This window comes from Spea bombifrons, chromosome 3 (genome assembly GCF_027358695.1).
Source record: "Spea bombifrons isolate aSpeBom1 chromosome 3, aSpeBom1.2.pri, whole genome shotgun sequence".
Classification (NCBI taxonomy): Eukaryota; Metazoa; Chordata; class Amphibia; order Anura; family Pelobatidae; genus Spea; species Spea bombifrons.
In genome coordinates this window covers 24,485,273-24,506,587 of record NC_071089.1, presented here as the reverse complement: position 1 = coordinate 24,506,587, position 21,315 = coordinate 24,485,273, and the positions used below count along the sequence as shown (strand labels likewise).

Below are 21,315 nucleotides of genomic sequence, written 5' to 3'. Positions count from 1 at the left end.
GAAAAGGACTGGGGACGTATTAAAGCATGGTCCCAGTGCTTGAATGAGCTGGCAAGGTATCATGAGTCAGGAATTTAAAGAGTAATATAGCTGCATTTCTGAACCCCTCTTCCTCCTTTCTCCTTTTTAATTCCCTTCTCCTCTTCCTTTTTGCAGCCATCTATTCTCGTATTTAGATTTTTTATCTAATCACTCTTTTTATTATTAGGAACAGACACCTACACAACCTCTACCATAAATAACCTTTTGCTTGTCAATCCATGTCATGCAAGATGACATAAGTGTCTTAAATACCAGAGTCAAAATAATAAATGTAAATCCCTCTCCTTTCCACAACCACCTTTACAAAGACTGTCTCAACCACTCAACAGCAGTCAGCAACTTAACATCGGAGAGAACTTAATGGTGTGGAAAAAGCAATCAGATCCTGAGAAATGGAATTTACACATAAAGTGTTTGGTTTTTTTAAATCGGTAAACATCACTTTTGTCATCTAGTGTACTAAACTAAGGAATGATGCCAGGACATGCTACATCAGCAATGTATCCCACCCCACTGCATCCACCTCGCCTTAACTAAGGAAAAAAAATAATTAGTCACATATAACATGTGACTTTTGTTTTCTAATCAGTGTAATTATTTTGGAATATGTTTTTATATAGAGATATAGAAACATTTAGTTACTAGATGGTGTAAAGAATTGTGCAGATAATTCTGTTGACATTTGTTATTTAACATATCTCTAAAATTATATGCTGAAGCTAAAATGATCCTTCAGGTACTCCACTTGTACATCAACTGAGGATACTATACTGGACCACACATACCCTATTGTACCCAATCAAAATTGTAAACACTGCAACATCTGCTCTATGCAGATACGGTATATCACAGTCTTCATGTGTCTTACATGACTCCTAACGGCATTCACGCGGTCTGCCTGCTTGTCTAGTATAGGGCACGCGTGTCCTTTCAAGTAAATACAGGATGTAAGTACGTACTAGAACGCTCAATTGTGCACCAGTTCTAATGGATGACGCTATAAGACACCAAGCACAATGATTAGTGCTTGGTTATTCCATTGCCCCAGTGGAAGTCTATCACGACCACTGCATTCCTTTCCCTTTGTCTTAAGCCAGCTCCAAGTTTTGACCTTTGGACTGCCCCTGGACTATAGTTCTTGCCACCTGCCCCAACCCGTGCATGTCTACGTGCCTGCTCTGACCTTCAGACCATCTGACCATTCTTCTGTTTTGCCATTTGGTACTGCATATCGGATTGCTGATCTCCGTGCCTCTGCTGCTGTCTGAGTGGTTCTGACATCTTACAGAACATCCTGGTCAGCGGTGATCACAAGAGGAGTCTTCTCCTGCATTGGTGATCCAGACCTCATTTGAGGATGGGTATTCTGACCTGTCTGCTGATCTCTCTTTAATCATTTTCCTCCCAGCTATCTCTGGAGTCTACACACCAAAAGGAGAGTGGAGACTCAGACACCCATATTAGGGATTGACCCTGCAAATACAGGATAGTTGGCAGGTGTGTAATTAAAGATATATTCCTGTAGATGATATACTAGTTCATGTTCTTTATAAGTAGTTTATTGCATATTTCCTCATCTAGATTTATAAAACTATTTTTATTGGGGGCACCAATCATGTTTAATTTTACGGAGCAGTAAACATAACATTGATTACTACATTAGATAAGTCATTGAATGCTGAGGAGTGTGCATACATATTTATTACTTGGTCATTATATCAGACTGTTTAAAATCATGCCACTATTTAAAAAAAGACTATATATATATATATATATATATATATATATAATAGAACTATGGAATATTAATAGATCAGTCACCACGGTGAGCCAACGCTGATAAACAATATCTACAACTAAGCTCTGAAACCAAACCTAAATAAATCAAAAATATTCATATACGTAACCTAAACAGACATTATTATTTTAATTGATTTACTTACACTAAAACTATTTGGAATATTGCAGAAAAAAAAACTGTTAAGTAACCCATACCTGGGTAGGATTTGAAGTAAGCCTCAAAAAATCTCTGGTGATCTCCGTATATCGTCCTTGCCATGCCTGGCCATGGCTGCGCAATACAAAGAGCCCCGGAAACATCTCCACCTTGTATAACCTTTCCCTAGAGGTAAAAACACAGCATAAGCTCTTTTAGCACTTACCCAATACATGTACAAAATCCCATCAAGCCTCACTCCTCTACCAGGTTTTGTATGAAAAAAATACTAGGTTTCATCTCAAAACTTCCTACTGTATTTGAGATAAGACTTTATTATGTGAATGAGTGAAGGCTGCATAAGTTAGGTGTCTTCTTGCAGTAGTAATAACAAAATGGTAGAGGTTAATCCAGTGAGACAAGTTAGGCATGCATGGGCAGGTATACGGCTATTATGAAAAAAGGTCAGTGGCCTAACAGGATTGGGATGGACCAAGTTGCTTTTATCTGTCATCAAATTGTGTCTATGTTGTTAGTACAACCTATCTCCAAACCTGCAGTCCGGTGTACACCATATGGATACAAGCATCTAATTCACAGTCACTAGGTCTGTATTCTAGATGAATGCATCTGAAACCAATATGAAGTGTGTATTTCTCATTTATCTTTGTTCAGTGTCCTTATCCAGACAGATACTTTACTCACAGACTCGTTAAGGAGAACAGGTTTGACTCCAAAGAATGGTCTCATAGCCATGGCTGGTATAACCTCAGCATCTTGTTCTGAAGGACGGGGAGATATGCAAATACCACCAGTTTCTGCAAGACAGTTCAGTTGTCATGAAAAATGCTGAACATTACGGAACACAGGATCATAACTGGACAGTTCTGTCCATTTAGCAAATACGTTAGCAATAATATGGAATATCTAAGTATCACGTGACAAGACAAATTGATGAGATTTTGGTTTTATCACCTATCATTTTATCTAAATTCCGTTTTGTCAGATTCTAAGTCAATTTATGCTCAGGTAGTTTAACCTGATCCCCCCTTGCATAACAGTTCAACTTATGCCAAAGACGTGAAGACTTCAATTGATGAAGCAGCATTGTACATAAAACATGGAATGTGCAAGCAAGCCAGCATTTCTTCTTAAAGGGACCAGGCTCTCTACAAGGATTTCAAGCTATTGTAAACACCGCAAGTTGAGTGATCCTTTGAAGCCGTGTTATGTAAGATAGTATCTTTCTGCACTTAGGAAAACAAAGGGACAATCTTTTATAGCTGGCCTGCAAAAGATAGGTGACTCCCAACAATTATGTTTTATGATTTTTGAATGAACGCCTACACTAGACGAAAGACAGCAATCACCCAAGGTTAGTACTCAGGCAAAACAGGGCAAGCTGCTCGAGGTGTTGAGTACACAGCCTAGAGATGACCTTAGATTATATAGCGTTATATACATTATATCATTTACCTGAATTACTCATTTTTTTGGGGGGGTTCCAGTGATGCTGTTAATTAGGCTCATTTTGTAATGAAACCCCAAATGTTAGATTATGAGCAGCCATTTTATACAATTAACCATGACAATATTATGTGAACTCATTTATCTTGAGAAAGGATTATCCTCTGCCTTATCACTAAAGAAGTAAAGTGAATGGATAAAGCTCTTTAGCCGACTAAATTACTTTTATTACACAGCATTAGGATATCCTAACCATTATCTGTGTTCTGAGATTATCATGCTCTCGAAACCCACGATCTTTAATCATTCTCATTCTGCTGAGGTCAGTACGAGATAAACTGAGAGATTTGTACCTTTCACATTATCAAACCTAATAGGACTGTTTATATATCTCAGCTCCTATTGTATCTTGCAACACAATAAACACAATAAAGTACACAAGAATGTGAAAGCTACCTACCAGTTTAATGCTTCTGTGTAAATGGCAGTCAACATCCACAAGCACCACTTAACAAATTAAAAAATATATTAAGTAAACATCTGCAAATTAATTTGACTAAGTACATCCAAACGAGACCTCACTTATTACCGTAACTTAATCGTTTAAAATCTCCTTATGGGACCCTCAGTTGTAATTGGTATAATGAGACCCTTGTAATGCAGCTATGGATCATACGTATTGCTTATCCTTCCTTAATTAAAACTGACCGTTTCACAACCTGGACCACAACATACATATTCCCAGTCTGCCGAAACGACTTCATTCATATTAAGTAATTTAGAATAGCAGATAATAATAACATTCTATTTTGTATTACAAATCACCAACAGCAAAATGTTCTGAATGATGAAGGCATTTGAAGTGTTACTTTCATGACCTTGCTGTAATAATTAACACTGGTTCAGTAAAACAGAGGTTAACCACATTCAGAGGTTTATTATCTTTTACTGTCTTTTAGAAAAAAAATATGGTGCTGCATTGTTTTTCATTTCATTCTTATTTTTATCAGATTTTCACAGTAACAGCTTTAATGATAATAAAGAGGTCAAGATACGCCTTTTCCTTTAACTTCATTTTCAAGTATAAAATGGCAAAAATGCTTCTGAACATTGTTGTAAGAGATATAGAGCAGGGCGATTAGGTGTTTGGGAGGTGAAGTTTAGGTGATTACTTCTTCTAGAGAGGATAGGAGTCTGGATAGGATATGGCACATATCAAAGACTTAATAGGACAAAAAGTTTTTTTATTATTTTTAAATCCTAGACCATTTCTGGTTTTGTGGATAGTGAAATTGTCAAAATTAGGCCTCACAATTGTCCCATTCCAAACATACCATAATATCTGATCAAGTGGTTTATTTAAGAGAGCAAGTATTCTGGTACAGTGATTGGTGTTCATGGAAGAAATAAAATAGCTGGCAAGATGATTATTTTTACTACACTTATTTCCCCCAAAAAGAGGGAGTTAGTTTCCTATGCAAGTCTTATTTTATATGTTTTCATGAGAGTTCATAGATTTTATAATGATTTGTGAATATATTAGTAGCCATGTATTTAATTTATGCAGAGTACTATTTAAAGGCATTATAAAATAACATTTTTATATTTTCTTCAACACACTGACAAATAAACAAGTGGGAGGGGTCTGACACTGTGAGCTAGTTCTGTCTGATTTTCAAAGTACATTGGGTTTTGACAGCACACTTTTGATTTTATGTTTGTTGTTTTTTTTTTATGACCCATAAATCTTGTGTACATTTGTTTAAATACATTTGAAATTTTCTTAGAGATGCATTACCTTCCAAATATATATATGACACATCCAATAAACGTAAAATCATCATGTTTACACATTAACATATAATATATTAATTTTCAATACTGACTTTGACATCAAATACAACTTATTTATTAAGAGAAGACAGACACTATACTAACTATATAAATAAAATCCTTTGATCGGGGCCCTCCTCACCTGTTGTTTCTGTAAGTCAAATTGTTATGTCCTGTCTACCTGTTGTACAGCCCTACGGAATATGATGGTGTTATATACACGCCCCCCAATTGTCCCGATTTACAGGGGCAGAGGAAGTGTGAGGAAAGAGTGATACTCACCTCAGGTGCAGCTGCGGGGGGTGCACAGATGCCCGATCAGCAGCTGCAGCCTGTAGACTAGTTGGGAGATCACAATCTCCCTCTAGTCGTTTCAACATTAGGGAGCGCGAGGTCTGTCACTTCAGATAATGCCGAGCGTCATCCCTGCGCTTGGCAGCAATAGCCGGCACGTAGTGATGAGGGAGTAGTAAAGCGAGGTCTGAAGTGACGGACCTGTATGTGTTTGTAAGCTTGTGTGTGTAAGAGCAGTATAGGTATTTGTTAGCTGGTGTGTAAAGGCAATGTATGTGTATATATGTGTGTGTAAGGGCAGTGTACATGTATGTGTGTGTGTAAGGTCAGTGTACATGTATGTGTGTGTGTGTGTAAGGGCAGTGTACATGTATGTGTGTATGTGTGTGTGTGTAAGGGCAGTGTACATGTATGTGTGTGTGTAAGGGCAGTGTATGTGTATATATGTGTGTGTGTAAGGGCAGTGAACGTGTATATATGTGTGTGTGTGTAAGGGCAGTGTATGTGTATACGTGTGTTTATGGGCAGGTGTGTGTAAGGGCAGTGTACATGTATGTGTGGGTAAGGGCAGTGTAAATCTATGTGTGTGTGTGTAAGGGCAGTGTACATGTATGTGTGTAAGGGCAGTGTACGTGTATATGTGTGTGTGTAAGGGCAGTGTACGAGTATGTGTGCGTAAGAGCAGTGTTCGTGTATATGTGTCTATGTGTGTATAAGGGCAGTGTATGTGTATGTGTGTGTGTGTGTAAGGGCAGTGTAAATCTATGTGTGTGTGTAAGGGCAGTGTACATGTATGTGTGTAAGGGTAGTGTACGTGTATATGTGTGTGTGTAAGGGCAGTGTACGTGTATGTGTGTGTAAGGGCAGTGTACGTGTATATGTGTATATGTGTGTGTAAGGGCAGTGTATGTGTATGTGTGTGTGTAAGGGCAGTGAACATGTATATATGTATGTAAGGGCAATGTATGGGTATACGTGTGTTTATGGGCAGGTGTGTGTAAGGGCAGTGTACGTGTATATGTGTGTGTGTAAGGGCAGTGTACGTGTATATGTATGTGTAGGGCAGTGTACATGTATATGTGTGTGTGTAAGGGCAGTGTATGTGTATACGTGTGTTTATGGGCAGGTGTGTGTAAGGGCAGTCTAAATGTGTGTGTAAAGGCAGTGTATGTGTATATGTGTGTTTATGGCAGTGTGTAAGGGTCCTGGGAGGGAGGGAGGCTAACATTAGCCTTTTTTCAATTTAAAAAATCTCTGCTGCTGTGGACTACTCTTCCAATGATGCTCAGCCAGCATTATGGTGGACACCTGGCTGGCTGAGAATCATGGGATTTTTTGTTCACAGCTAGCATCTGCAGCTTTACTGTTGCTGCACTTACCATGACGCTCAGCCAGCATCATGGAAGTAGTATGTCTGGCTAAGCCTCATGGGAATTCAGTTCAATGTGTTGTTTTTTTTTAATATGCATGACTGCTGACAAAAACGAAGCATGTTTTAAGTGGTGATGCAAGCGCGACATTGTAAAGTGCAATTGCTTGTATTGGTGAGTTCCGCGAGATTTAAAAAAAAAAAGTGTCGGCCCTCTTTCACATTTTGAAATGTTGGGAGGTATGTATATATAAAACAATAAACAATAATATAAACTGAATTTGCATAGTCCTTGATTATGGGTGTGTCAGGATTGAGAAAACAGGGAATCTTTCAATGTACTCATTGCTAAATGAAGTTGTGTACACAGGCATAAGTGACTTTCCTGTTGGATACTTTTTGTGATTAAACTGATAGTTCCTACATTTTACAGAAGGTTGTTTTGTCCATCTATTTTTATTTCCAAGTAAGTTAACAACTAGTATACAACTTCATAGTAAAAGGGTTTTGGCAATTTCTAAGTAAACATGTTGAGCATGGTTGATACTCCACTGACTTATAGCCGGGGACAGCTCCCTTCTGGTGCTCCCCTGCAGTCCTCACACATGACCTGCATCTGAGCGCCTGGAAAAGGCGTCATATGTTGACACTCAAACTCAGGCGTGCTGGGATGGGACTCAACAAACCCTGATAGTGAGGGCATTGTTGACGACCACACTCATCTCTCTCGGTCACTGTGCACCGAGGACTGATCAGTGGAGTAAGGCAGTGGTCCATCGGCCAGTGGTATGAGCCACCCTAAGGCATTTGGCACAGTCTGTCCATGCCGGCAGGGCTCAAGAGCACAAAGCTCATGTAGAGATTGTGGTTAGATGTCACCTGGAGCTCGAATGAAATGGGAAAAGGCTTGTCTTTCAGCAGTAAACACAAGGACAGAATCCATAGTGTTAGGGATCCAGAACTAGATTGTAAACTCGTGAGAGCAGGGCCCTCTTCTCCTTTTGTACCAGTTTGTTATTGTTCCTGATTTTCATTTTCAGCTGTTGGAGCTATATAAATAAATTTTATGTAATTATCATTCTACTTGCAGATTGCCCCCTGCCCAGGTTTATCTTAGCAACTGCATCTTCAGGCATTCTGTAATGTAAGCATGCTCACAGGCAGATAATTGTGCAATATAGGCCAGGACATCATCAACAGCAGCTGCCAGTAGCAAGTACAACGAAGTGGAATGTGGTTACTAGGGGGCCACTAAGAGAACAGAAAATATTAAAGATGGAGAATTTTTACAACCAAACATAACCTTGGTTTCATCTAGATGCTGTTATTTACCTGTTTGCCACCATGTGTCAACAAGGGTACACTTCTTCTCTCCCACCACATTGTAGAACCACTCCCAGGCTTCATGATTGATTGGTTCTCCCACTAAAGTAAAAGTAAAAGCTAAAGGTCATTAAAGTACATTACATGATTTTAAACAAAAGTAATCCACGAGCTTCAAGGGAGGCGATTGTGTGTTAAAATGCTCAAGGGCAACATTTTCCAAAACACGTGACAATGTCACAAGGCTGATCAGGTTATGTTATTTACACATCATCGCCCTCCTGGTATTATGCAAATGTGCACGAAACAGGAATGCTATATATATGATTGGGTGCACATAATATAAAGACTACACACGGCTAAACTTTGTTAACTAGCAAAGCAAACGTCTTAGATGACTATTTATCTCATTTATCTTAATACTCTCTTTTCCAAAGATATAAGCAAAATAATAGTTTTATAATGGTAGCCTAAGTAAAGAGTCTTCTGGGCAAACTGTCAATTTTCTCTCACTATGTGTTGACCTACATAAAGTGATAAGGGATAACTCACAAAGTCATTATGACTGTTATCTTAAACCCAGGGGTGGTGTATACGATCCTGTTCTTCCTCAGTACCAACAAGTCCTAATATATTTTAAAGTTCTTACAAAATACCTTAATAAACATTCTTCATTGATGGGGCTGCAGTGGTTACTGGAAATTCCCTTTTATTATATTTTATTTATAATATAAGATAAATCCATTTGTGAGATTTATGCTAATACATGTGTAGGATTACAGCCTCCTTTAAATTGATCAAGCTCCTAACACACACATATATGTGATCATATACTGTATATAAGCTGTTATAATTGTGATCTTACTTATCTTGTGATCAAAGTAGCTACAACAAGTAAGAATTCCTGGTTACAAACAGCTGAAAGATGCCCCAGCTATCCCCTAACTATACTTTAAGCGATAAATCAGAAAGAGGTAAAATTAATAAATCTTTAGACTAAAAATCTAAACTATTCCTAAACATGTTCTTAATAATACATATAAAAATATTGGAAATAGCTACAGTGTCACTGTATGTAACCATGTACAATCATAAAATGGTTTATGTTTAACTTACCACTAGTTAATATTTTACTACATACCATTCAGATGAAATGCACTTCCATTCTAAAATGTTCTTAGTACAATTTCATAGAGCCGCTTAAAACACACGATTTTTCTGCATCAAGTATCGCGAAGGCAGTAAGTGCTTCCTGTATACACACACCTGATCCTAACGTTTTCAAAGATGACCTATCATATTTCTTCACCCATTCGTCTCCATATTTCAGCAACAGACGTATAGCAGTTGGTGCTCCATAAAACTGACTAATCTTCAACCTCTCCACCGTCTCCCAATATCGACCTGCACAAAGACCAATGACACGTTCAGTCACGGCAATACACGACAAGGTACGGCCTTGGTAAACCCAAGAACACTTTTGCAAGACATTCCTTGCAAGCACTCAGCCCCAGAGTGAAAACATTTCAGTACAATAAATGGTCATGGGTACATCATAAATCATGGAAGAATGAAAAAAAAACAAAGTGATAGTTTAACCCGTTGAGTGAACAGTAGGGTTAGCAATAGTTTGGTAATTCACAAATCTGAGGTATGATTTTCATTTTAATCTGGTCATTAGTGAAAATAATTGTAATTATGTGATTCACTTGATTGGAGCTACCAGTTTTTGTTGTGTGTAATATCTGTACAGAGATGACTGTGCAGGATCTTAATGCTTATATATTTTTTTGGACCTGAGGAATCACATTCCAGGTTCTGCATCTTGATGTCATGGTTTGATCACCATGGATTGTCATGTGTCAAAAGATAAGTTCTGGGCAGAGCTACACAGAATTCTAGAAGAGACAGTCGAATACTATTCAGTGACGTTTTGTTAGTAGAATAGAACCTCAGGTTTTCATTCAGGTTTAGGGCCATACAAGAAGAAGACAGTATTTAGCCAATGGCCTAGCAGATGTCATTAAAAGCCAAGATGAATCATTATAACCACTGAGGAAGATGTTTTCATGCATTTGAATGTGACAATGACAAGATATTACTAGATGTTATTTTGCTCGCCGAAACTGTAAAGGATGGTTTTGAATTAAAAAAGGTTTCAGAAAAACGATATGGCTTTTCAAAGCACCCAAAGCTAATGGTGGGGATCTCACTACATACCAAACCAACCAGAACAAAAGGATCAGGGTCTGAACAATGGTACAGAATTTACATGTTTTTCAGTTGTCAATAATATATAACCTATGGGTCAGGAACAGATCGGTGATTCTAGGGTCATGATGAATTCAAGGAATATAAGGAATTATAGTTGGAACTATTTTTCTACATTGTACAAGTGAACAAGAATAATTTTTGAGGCCTTTAATGATGAAGTGACATTTGTTGAGACACCTGGAATTTAGATTTTTCATACACTGTATATCTTTGTAAATATAGATTGTCTTAATTGAACCGACCTGGGTCCGGATATATTGGAGTGCTCTCAAACAGCACCGTGGTAGCTCCATTGCAGAGAGGACCATAGACAACATAGCTGTGTCCTGTTATCCATCCAATATCAGCGACGCAACCAAACACATCTCCTTGTTTATAATCAAACACATACTGAGAGGGAAAGGGAGGAGAAAACTATGAGGGTAAACTAAATAAAGATTTAGCAAATGTACAACTCTACATAATATAAATATTTTAAGAAGCAATTATGTTGCAAAGTGCTAAAGGTAGGGAAATCAGTAGGAAAGTCTCATGGTTGCTATGGCGATTTCACCACTTTTAACACAAAAACTGCACATTTAAAAATAAGCTTTCATCTCTCATTTAAATATGCATTTTTATGAATGTTAGATGAATTTGAATACTGCGTAACTTGACATTTCCTTTGACCATATTTCCAGTTCTGGCTACTCCAGGACTTTTCTAAACTTGTCTTGAAAACATTACTTTACTGTGATTCAAATCAATAGAAAAATTATACAACTGTTATCTCCTTTATTAACTCGTGTCGGACTTTACTTTCATACACCATTACCAAATATATATATATATACCGTATATGTATCACGGGCTCTAAGGGCTAGCAGACCTGTTTTTATTCTGAAGCTGTAAACTGGAGGCCACAGAGTGTTTCCATAAATATTTACTTATGGGTCTTATGGATCTTAAATATACTGCATATATGTTCTGAAAATCAAAAAAAATAATAAGACAAAAATGCCCAGTAAAACTAAATGTTCCAGATAATTGCTGTCCATACATAAGGCACCTAACATCAGTTATGCCGTTCCTTTTAGGTATCATGGAAAAATAAACAGCCATTAATGTATTTATTTGCTAGAAAATACCTCTATCAAGATCCATAAGTAAACATTTACAGAAACACCTTGTGGCTACCAGTTTACAGCTTCAGAATAAAAACAGGTCTACTATCACTTAGAGCCAGTGATATAGATATGGTATATAGAATGTTTAATAACACAAACTGGATATTCAATGGTTCAGCAGAGTTCATATAATGTTAGTAAATACATTGGGAGTTTAACGCTCTATTTTCTGTAAGATATTTTCTCAAAACCGTTAACAGGAGGAAGAACAGGAAGTATCATTGCATTGGTAAACTGTACATATTATTCAGTGCCTTTCCCACCAACCACTGGCAGATACCTCATTATTATTCATCCGATATCCTGCAGGTTTTATGTATTGTTAATGTTTCAAGCGATGCTTTCCTCCTAGCTGGAGTGGGGTTAAAGACCTTATTTAACAGCCAGTAATCCCTAGGTTTTGGATATTGATAAGTTTTGTAAGCCTCATGTTAGCTACACAAACTTCAGCAAATATATGTATTTTTAGCTGATAACAGGAAATGGCATCTCAAAAAAAGATATGTGATGATGAAATTTTCTTTTTGTTTTACATAAAGTAGATTGATTCTTTCCTCAGGAAGTATCTGTTTACAAGCGGTATGACAAAGTCTAGCCTGGAAACTGTGCACAAGTGCTTGGTGGGACTATATTTTTTTAATGATATATATTTATATATGTATATATATATATATATATATATATATATATATATATATATATGTATGTATTACACAGGATGCTATAACATGGTTTAGGCTTGCGATAACAATGAATACAATCTTAATTCTCCTGTTTGTAAAACCACCTAATAGGTTATAAACTAACAAAAGCAGAGCCCTCTTCTCCATCTGTACCAGTAGTTCTTAACACCTGTTATTGTCAATTCTGTATATTGTCACTTTCAATGTCAATGTTAATTTCCATTGTCCCTTTAACGTTGTAGAGTCACAGAATCTGTAGGTAAATACGTGGATTGGTGTTTTAAATTCTCTTCTGTATCGCCTTTAGGAGTGATTTTAAAACATTCCTGTCGTACACCATGGAACAATGGAATGATGGATATGGCAGCAACCACTGGTTCCTCTTAAAATACAAAAACATATCTTTCAGTTCATAAAGGTGCATACCTTGTGTGTCAGTGCAGCATAGAGTAGGTATCCAGCCTGGGTATGTACAATGCCCTTTGGTTTGCCGGTGCTACCCGAGGTGTATAACATAAAAAGCATGTCTTCACTGTTCATGGTTTCGGGAACACAAACTGTATCAGCTTTGGACATCTCCTGCCATAACACAGGCAAGAAAAAGAAGGATAGGGTAAATTGTCGTTTGACCTTTTTTGGTAAAATTGTCATTATTGTTTTATCCACATAATAGTCACCCAGCTGATATAGTAAATTCCAGATCAGATAACAAAGAGATTACAATGTATAACTATGTATATGCTACATACATAACAAGCTTAACATTTACCACAATGAAAATACATACAAGGGGTATACTTAATAATACCAGTCCTGTCCTCCCCTCCAATGAGACCCCTATGCACATGTGCAGATAGCTCTTCAAATTGATTTAAATGGAAGCTCTTTCTTGCCACTGATCAGTATCAAGGATTGTCGGACCACAGAGGCAGGAAGAAAGCTGCAGTTTCTACCTAAAGTAAGTGCTTCTTTGTTTTTCAAGAATTAATATTAAAGTCATCACAAAGTACTTTAATATCCATTCGCCTTTAGTGTGGCTGTCAGAAAAAGTAAATTAAAAATAATGCTAATATTAACAATAATTAAGCATTTTGACAGGTGCTTTGAAATTCAGAGTGGAAATAAATGGATATGGTATATTTGAAACATTGAATATATTTCTTTTTTTCATGTTTGTTTTTCAATTGCATTTATTTCTGAGCGTAGGTTGTTGTTAGAACAGATACATCCACACATTTCTCTAGATTAAATTGTGTCATCCACACTGCTGTCCAACATTTAGTATGAATAATATACCAATAAAAAAAAAAAAACATGTTTTGTATGACTTTGCTATTATAATTGCCACTAAAGTAGTTGGGTTGACCAAAATCATTATATCCATGCATAACTACCAATAGTTTGTGGTTAATTTAGCAACTATAGGCTAGAGCATAAGTAGACATTTAGTTGACTTACTTCTTCAAGAGGAATGTCAAGATTACCCATGTGGACTTTGTTGTCAGTCCTCTGAGCTACAAAGACATGTTTGACAGAAGGGCAGGTCTTGACGGCTTCATCAACAGTTTTCTTCAGTTCTACAACACGTCCACCCCTAACTCCTTGATTGAACGTAATGACGGCTTTGCAGTTGGCTATTGAAACAAGCGATTTGATACAAGTTGAAACAATTAATTAAAAAAGTAACACACATTTCAATGTAGGGTTGTTATGGATTTTTTTTACAGAAAACTAGCTAACCTGTCTTTAAAGTGGATCTGTCCATATCTTATATTGCTATTTTTCTTTTTTTCAGTTAGTAAAAATGTTACAGAAGTATTTTGTTGAAAAGTTTTAATCATGCAGAGCTGACTTCTCTGGTCAAAACTACAACAGACACTGAGCGGTGAGAAACAATGGTTGATTCTATATGCCGGATTGGCCCGAATATAGGCCGCACTTCCCCCCCCACACACACTTTAAGTCTTGAAAATGGGGGTGTGGCCTATATTTGGGGTTTAGCGCAGGAATTTTAACAAGTATATCTGAAGGTTCTTTTTTCCATTATGCATTTGTCACAGAAGTTCTCATGGCTAAGAGTTGACCTATCATCAACAAATGGATCCAGTACAGGTAACTATGAGATTCTTGACATCTCTACTCAACATATACATAAAAAGCCGCAGTATCTTATTCTTATTTTTGATCAAGAATACATTGCTAGCTTCGTGTTTTGCATTACATTGCTTTGTTAACTAAAATAAAAGTGACACTACATCATCATCGTACTTACAAAGTACTTTCATATACATTCATTGTTTTCTATAATCTTACACATATTATATAGCGTTGTATTTATTGGGGAACAGTCATTTCATTCACATCAACGTATATGGAACATCTGGACCTGAAGCTAAATAGACACTGCATGATATGCAGAATGAAAGGGGAAAAAGTTCCATATGAGAAGCCCATATTAACCCTTTCAGTGATAATGACCCACACACACTACACTGTCACTCAATTCATTAAGGTATAAGTTAGATGTTAGCTGGAAGCAATTCTGTGTCTTGCATTATCGCTCATATGATGACACAACAAATTCATGAACCAAAATAGAAACATTAGTAAGCTAGCTATTGATTTCACAAGCCAACAGAGTGTTTAAGCAGGTTTTATTTTATGGATCACTCACCATCATTGATTCTTCCTGCCAATGATTCTGCACTGAATCCCGCAAAGACCACAGTATGTACAGCACCGATTCTGGCACAAGCCAGCATGGCAGCCACAGCCAAAGGTGACACAGGCATGTAAATGGCTACCCTGTCTCCTTTTTGAATCCCATATTTCTTCAGCGTGTTTCCAATTCGGCACGTTGTATCTAAGAGCTCTCTGTAACGAAATAGTGACATATTTATGACTGTTAGATTTTATTGCATTTTTTTTGGTTGTTGGTATGGGGTTTGGCTGCCTAAGGCCAAATGTTATCTAGTGGCTTAGCTAAGTAGCTCTCTACATCTTGGTTAAAATGCTGGCAGAAATCATGAATTACAATGTGACCTGCACTGGGCATTGGACAGTTCAGGCAAATGACCGGTGGCCTGTTGCGTGACTGTGCCACTCATGTGGCAGATCCAATACTTTAGTGTGGGGCTGTCTACTTGATGCACTGGCCACACACAATCCAAAAGTCTAGGTGGTTAATTTAGAGCGTAGCATGCATATGTGTGAATCCAGCAATTCCGTTGCACGCATGTGAGCATTTGGCACTGTCCATATAGTGTATAGTAGTCTGCATTCTCAGAGGCTGATAAAGTATTTATCTACATAGAATTATTTCTGAAAATGTCAGTGACACTTTGACTAGTAGGACGGCCATACCTGATAAATGTTTTTTAACTGTGTACAACTGTAGCAAGATCTGTCACTTTAACAATGTACTACATTTTACTGGTCGGAACAGCAAATAAACATACGCACTGGTGTATTAAAAAAATCCTTATTGCCATTAGACTATATAGTCACAGTTTAGTGAAAAAAAAACAATATGAGCGTTAACAGAATGGTTTTCCAAGTTCACCAACCCTGCAATGGTTTTAGTACTCATTTAGTTAATGTGTAATACAATGCTAGACTATGTGTAGATAAGACAAGTAAAAAGACCAGCCTATGCGAATGCGGTGTATGTGCAATGTCACCAAAGAATGTTTAGGAACCTCACTAGGCCACTCTCCTGAGGGGAATGGCTCCATGTAGCCTGAGATGGGAAGATTCAAGATATGGTTTATGCAGTCACTACCAACATAAAGAAAACCTATAGACACACAATTATCCTCAATTGGGTATCATGCACATGTCTGACCCCTTCCTGTGATAGTCTCTGTAAGGAGCTAGTTTAACTCATCAGGGGTAGCAAGACCTTCAGCCTTCCATATTTTATATGTAGTCTACCAAATTTTATGAACAAGGACAATAATGATTATTATTTCTAGAAAAAAATTCTAGAGAATCCCAACATTATTTCCTCAAGTTTTTCACATTTGCTTATGTTCGAATCTTTGATCTTTCCGTGGAATCACAAAGCTTAAAGCGAGGCTCCACATATGACAATGCTTTGTATCCACCATAAAATGGAGGTTTATCCATGCATAACATTGTGCAGTGTGCAATGAGTGGTGTGACTATTATTATTGTCTTTTAGTTATATATCTCCAATGATTAACATATTTACAGTACTATGTTTAGATCTACCAGAACCATTAATGTACAATATTTTTGCATACACTGAAAGGTAGCAACATATATTTACAAAGCAAATACACACTTATTGTATCGTAATACAGTAACCTTGCACGTGAGACTGAAAGAAAACATTAATCCTTTGTTTAGGGAACAGCTCCTGCGACTACAATTTCCTTCTTTCGGTTTCCCCAAGTGGCTGGGGTGGGGGGCAGCTTTCGCCCACAGACTGCTCTGATCTAATGATTTTGGGTTATTGTCTGAAGCTACAGCAAAAAACAGCTCTAAGAAAAATTAACACAATGACTATCGCGGGACACATGCTATTTTTAATGGTGAATTGGTCGGTGAATGGTGCGTGCCTATAGTGACCCGGAGACCCGGAGAAGAGGCTCTTTCCTCGATGTCTCCGGGCGAAACCCAGAGTGTTCCCAGGTATATTAATAGTGTGCAAAAATAGACAAAAAAAAGTCAAAATTCCGTAAGACTTCATGTATGTATGCAATTTATCAATGCAATGAATAGAAGACATTTCTCCATAATACCTTGTCATACGTCACAATAGGTGCCCTTTAAATTATACAAAAAAATTCTAGTCAGAAACACTGCTGATTTAAACAAATCTCCAGCTACTGAATTGTGTTTGGACCCTGTCATTAGCATACCACGTTAACTAATGTACTATTTTGCTCAGTTAACCCCTTCTTTACTGAGCTCCAAAACCATGGTGTTTTTCTAGATATGTTTGTTTAGCTATGATTCCCCTTTTTCATTTTTACTGTATTTCCCCATGCAAATTATACATCATTTTTTTAAGGACAGGACTTACTTTTAGATGTATAGTCCAACATTTAGTATGAATAATCAGGGCCGGCCGAAGACTTAACGCCGCCTGGGGCGAAGTTTAAAACGCCGCCCCCCCCTGACGTCGGGGGGGGCATTTTAAACTTCGCCGACGCCATAATCTACGATTCCCCCCCCCGGTACTTACCTTTAAACAGTCCTGCGGCGAGTCTCCCTGCTCTGCCACGGTGCCGGCTTGTAATGCTGAGCGCCGGAAATTGACGTCACTTCCGGCGCTCTGCATTACAAGCCGGCACCGGGACCGAACAGGGAGACTCGCCGCAGAGGAGAGAGAGAGAGGGGCGCCGAGCGGGTAAGCGAAAACCACTCGGTGCCCCTCTCTCTCTCCTCCGCTTCAAAAAAAAAATTGCCCCAGTCTGCCCCATTATAGGGCCGGCCCTGTGAATAATATACCAATAAATTAAAAAAAGCCATATTTTGCATGACTTTGCTATGATAATTGCCACTAAAGTAGTTGGGTTGACCAAAATCATTTTATCCATGCATGACTACCCATAGTTTGTGGTTGATTTAGAGAATGTCGGCATAGAAGTGTGGACTAATTTACCCTGACAGCTTATGTTTTCTTTCCATACGTACGTATTCCTCCTGACATTACTATACATGTTACTATCCCCCACATACCCTGTGATACATTAAGCTAAGCACTGTTCTCACTATTCAGATGAAAATGGCCACTTCTCCATTACGGGGAAAACTGAAACAGTTTACTATAGAAATTTTTAAATTTACAAATATGTGGGTTTAGAATGGCCTACAAGACAGACATATCTTTATTTCTACAGAGACATATGTTTTTCAGGTTTTTTATTTTTTTACTATTTATTGTTAAATAGTATGTGAAGACAAAATACAAGAGGTGGAGGGAGTAGTAGATAAAAGGCCAAGAATTTTGTCTTGTGCCGAGGAAGACAAGACGAATATACAAGAAACTATGAAAAATCCCCAAGTTGTGTTATATAAAATATGTTAAGGGTCAGGGTTGGAAAGCCAAGGGTATCAGGTTTTATAAAAGAAGGTTAAATTAATGGATAAGGACCATCATCTATTTGGAAGTCATTATTTTACTTCTACTGCCTCACAGGTATGGAGGTATTGTATGTAGAGATCACATTTAGAAACCAACAGATTCTGTGTCAGGAAACTGAGTAACATGCTCCACAGACATGAATCACTTTCACAAACCTTGCTTCCATGTTCAGTCCCTTGACTGGTTTAGACACTGCATTTGGGACTAAACAAGATATGTAGAAACGAGGGGTAAAATGACTTGCTCTGATAAAGCTACAAATAGGTTGAATGTACCGCATATAATATGAAAAATACGAGCTGTGTACCAGGAACAATGCATGGTGGAGTTTAGCACAAAAAATGCACAAAAACCGAGGAGCACACAACCTAAAAAGCATAGAGGGCATAAAAAACTCACCTTCACTAAAAATAAGACTGTTTGTTCACCAAACAATAAAAATATTGCCAAAGCATAAAATAAGCAACATGATCACAATTTACAGTATACTATACTTTGCCGCAATATGAAACCTAGGACTCTCAGGAGATATTGCCACCTGAATGACCTTTGTCATTGTCCAACAGTCCCTTTTTCTTTTTCTTATTGTATGCTTAAGTGACCGTTTCATAACTGTGTCTTTAAACAAAGCCAATGGATTTTTTTTATTGATTATTTCAATGTGTACTCAGGAGGGAGTATACTGCCAGGGGTATTTTATTAATCTAGTAGCATATCTACAGTCACAAAGTAATTTAATATAATCATATAATAAGAAGTATTGTTGCAATGAATGCTATATCTATAGCCAAACCATACGTTGCATCATGCCAGCTGCTTTGGAGACTAGCATTTTTTATTTAGTCAACACCCAGAACTGGAAAGACATGTTTGACCTCCTTGAACATACACATAACAAGGGCATCGACGATGATAATAAAACCTGTAACCTCAAAACATTACTTTACTGTTAATACAGGGCTTAATAAACGCCAAGTGCCAGGTCACCATGGCAACAAGGAAAAACTTCCTGGCTCCTAAAGGTTTTGCAGGACATGGGGACCCAATGCCTCCCCTTGGGCCAGTTATACCACAGTCCCTCAGTCCTGGCACGCTGACTGAGTCTGAGTGCAGGAATATAATATAATTTTTCTGCACTCAGACGCAAGCACCATGTGCTGAAGACCTGTCATCATTAGTGGACGTCCCCATCAGAGCCAACAAAGGTAAAGGTACAAAAAAAAGTGTGTGTGTATATGTATGTATCTTCCTGTGTGTGCATGCGTGTGTTAGTATGTTAATGAGTTTGTTAGTACATGTGTGTATTTTTGTGTGTATCTCACTATGTAAGTTTGTGTGTGTAAGTATGTTAGAATTTGTGTTAGTTAACATCGTAGTGCATTTTTTCTTGCTTCAAGATTTAAACCAAATTTGTCAACCTCTGTGTTTATAAATACACAGTAGAAGGTGCATTAGATGGCTTCTTGTGGTCCATAACATTTAAAAACCCAAAACCCATTTGATTTCATTACAGTGCTTTTTATGTGTACTGTAAGCACATAGTCAGGCCCAAACTGGCCATCTTACAAACCAGGCAAATGCCCAGTGGGCCACTGGCCAACAGCGCCACACAGTTCCAGCGATAGATCTGGTGCTGCAGTGTGCAGCCAGCAGCTGGATAGCGTGCGGCCACACATATCCAGCCATCGGCCATACTACCGTTATCGTGTGGCTTCTGGTCTGAAACTACCAGGGCTGCCCATAAAAAACCATTTTGATTATTGAATACAGTGTGGAATTAATGGCTGTGCTTACAGACACGTATATCGTTATTTATAAAACATACTTCCTTGCTCACCAGGTAGCAACTATTGTTTGGTTATCATGTGATATTCCAAACCGACCTTTGTTCCAAATATCTGTAGTATTCATTGTCTACTTAGATCTCATTCTAACGCAATATAATTAGTAAAATCATCATTCCGGGAAACTGAGGCATTAACATGGTTTATAAAAATATGATGTCACCTGAGTTCTTAGTATCATCTAGAAGAGCAAGAGAAGATGACACCTTTACTGACATATAAATAAAGCCAATGCCAGTCAAAACTACCAGATAAAAACTGAACTATTTGATAGTTATGCAACTTTCACTTGCAGTTTATATACAGTTGCGGTGCCAGTAAAAACAATTATTTTGACTTCCTTGTTGAAGTTGAACCCTCAATGTCCTTCACAAGTTCAATAAGACAAACGTGTTCTTACAGCCTCTGAACTAAATAATTACTAGGTCATGCAGGTTTGGTTAGATAGAACAACGTACCTTTCATACTAAGTACGGTTTCTGCTATTACTTGTTTTTATCTATGTCAGAGGCTTCTGTGCACAACTTTGTAAAATCACGCTGGATGCCTTATCATAGGCAAACAATGCAGAATAAAAGGAGTTATAGAAAAGCATGGTACAGACCGATTGTACCGTGTAATAAATTATGCTATGGAGGCCAATCCAGAACCAGACTAGAACCATGATTAAGCTCTCCCGCATGTGGTCGAGTACAGCTTTTTGACTAATTGACAAATTAACAAGAGGAGCCTGATTTTCCTGCAGTTGGATAATGCTTTAGTATTTACTAAGTAATACCATATAGGAAAAAATGCACATGATCAAGGGGGCACATTCACAGTCTCGTGATATGACTCCCCCCTTTGGGAATCATTCTTCTAAAGAAGAATTCTCCCCAATAAAGGATAGTGAATTTCAGACCAAACCAGCCCTATCAATCGTGAATGATTGCAAACACGTCAGATCATGTGAACCATTTAGATACTGGG

The 21,315-nt window shown here is 37.8% G+C and overlaps 1 protein-coding gene across 1 annotated transcript in view; it reads right to left on the bottom strand.

Moving 5' to 3' along the window:
- ACSS1 (acyl-CoA synthetase short chain family member 1) overlaps positions 1–21,315 on the bottom strand; it is a 35,329-nt gene that overhangs the window by 7,002 nt on the left and 7,012 nt on the right. Inside the window, exons 3-10 of the mRNA XM_053459194.1 lie at positions 15,062–15,261; positions 13,846–14,021; positions 12,814–12,966; positions 10,781–10,928; positions 9,531–9,668; positions 8,274–8,366; positions 2,684–2,796; positions 2,038–2,164 (exon numbers count right to left, since the gene is read on the bottom strand). Of these exons, the coding sequence (XP_053315169.1) occupies positions 2,038–2,164; positions 2,684–2,796; positions 8,274–8,366; positions 9,531–9,668; positions 10,781–10,928; positions 12,814–12,966; positions 13,846–14,021; positions 15,062–15,261 (1,148 nt within the window). The remainder of the gene's footprint in view (positions 1–2,037; positions 2,165–2,683; positions 2,797–8,273; positions 8,367–9,530; positions 9,669–10,780; positions 10,929–12,813; positions 12,967–13,845; positions 14,022–15,061; positions 15,262–21,315) is intronic.